The following is a 1,283-nucleotide window of genomic DNA, read 5'->3' as shown; positions in this document are numbered from 1 at the left end:
AGAACTACCTTCTCCAAAAGTTTTGACAAAAAAGGTAAATTAATTTGATACAGGACGATAATTGTTTAATATATTGTGGTCCAGTGATGGTTTCTTCAGAAGTGGTTTGACGAGGGCACTTTTAAAGCACGATGGAACTTCGCCAGTCAGTATGGATGTATTTATGATTGATGTAATGGATGGTAATAATGTATCGATGGAGCTGGCCAAAAGCTGTGCTGGCAGGGGATCAAGGTCGCAGGATTTAATGGGGGATTTTTTTTATCAACTCGTTTATGAAACTGGTTGGAACTTGTCTAAAGACGTATTTAGTCTTTGGATATGATTTAGAATGCTGTGAAAATTCTTAAATCTATCGCTCAAGTACTGAAGTTCTTGTTTTGTAAAAGTTTCGAATTTTTAAAAATTTATTTTATTTTTATTTTTTATTTTTTGGCTTTTTTTATTCAATTTGGCAAAAATCTGCCGAAAATGTCTGTTTTCATTTTGAATGTCCTTCTCTTTCTTTTCTTATTTTTTTCATTATGAATAGTTCTTTCACGTATCAAATGCAGGAAATGATTATTTTTAAGTATGTTGAAATGACCTGGAATAATAATTACATTGCGCCATGCAAGTTAGTAGCTGTAAACAGATACATCATGACATTTCTGTTGTGATTTGGAAGGAATGTAGGCATTGCTTTCCTTATAAAAATGGCCCTTATACCAAATATTAGGTTAAGTTTCAACAGCACCATTTAAGAAAGTTACTTCAGCATCATGATGTGGTCCTGTTGTTTCATGTTGTGCATCTAACGTTTTCTTACTAAATGTGTTTTCTAATTTCTTCCCCTTAGTTTCGGGTAGTAGACACGCCAGGAAACTGCAGATGATAGTTAACCCTCCCATGGCCAAATAGTTGATGTACAATGAGTCTGGGTCATAAGGAATGACGAAGGGAGATATCAGTTGACCAATTGCAGCCACCACGCTAAGTACTGCTATCAAAGTGGATCTAATGGCAGTTGGGTATATTTCTATCGCTGTCGTTAGAAAGACATAATATATAACGCAAAGAACTATTTTTGCCAAAATCACTAGAAACAGTATACCATATATTTTCAGGTCCCCCTGTCCAAAGCCATCAAATGCCGATACCCCAAAAAGAATCAGCGTTTCTATAAGTAGAAAGATGAACAGTGATTTTTTCCTTCCAATCGAATTTCCAAAATAAGCAGAGAGTAAATTAGCGGGTATTTCTGACACTGTCAAAATAATCATATTTTCAAAGACATCACCGGG

At 35.0% G+C, this 1,283-nt stretch overlaps 1 protein-coding gene across 1 annotated transcript in view; it reads right to left on the bottom strand.

Annotated features, from left to right (window-relative positions):
* Positions 1-462: 462 nt before the first annotated feature.
* LOC144969458 (putative transporter B0361.11) overlaps positions 463-1,283 on the bottom strand; it is a 6,546-nt gene continuing 5,725 nt past the window's right edge. Inside the window, exon 2 of the mRNA XM_078908576.1 lies at positions 463-1,283. This exon is cut by the window's right edge and continues 1,001 nt beyond it. Coding sequence (XP_078764702.1) covers positions 720-1,283 — 564 coding nt within the window. The 3' untranslated portion in view covers positions 463-719.

Source organism: Berghia stephanieae, chromosome 3, assembly GCF_034508935.2.
Source record: "Berghia stephanieae isolate SIO BIC M18660-M18661 chromosome 3, UCSD_Bste_1.3, whole genome shotgun sequence".
NCBI lineage: Eukaryota > Metazoa > Mollusca > Gastropoda > Nudibranchia > Aeolidiidae > Berghia > Berghia stephanieae.
The sequence above is the reverse complement of the archived record's forward strand: the minus strand, read 5'-3'. Positions and strand labels throughout refer to the sequence as shown.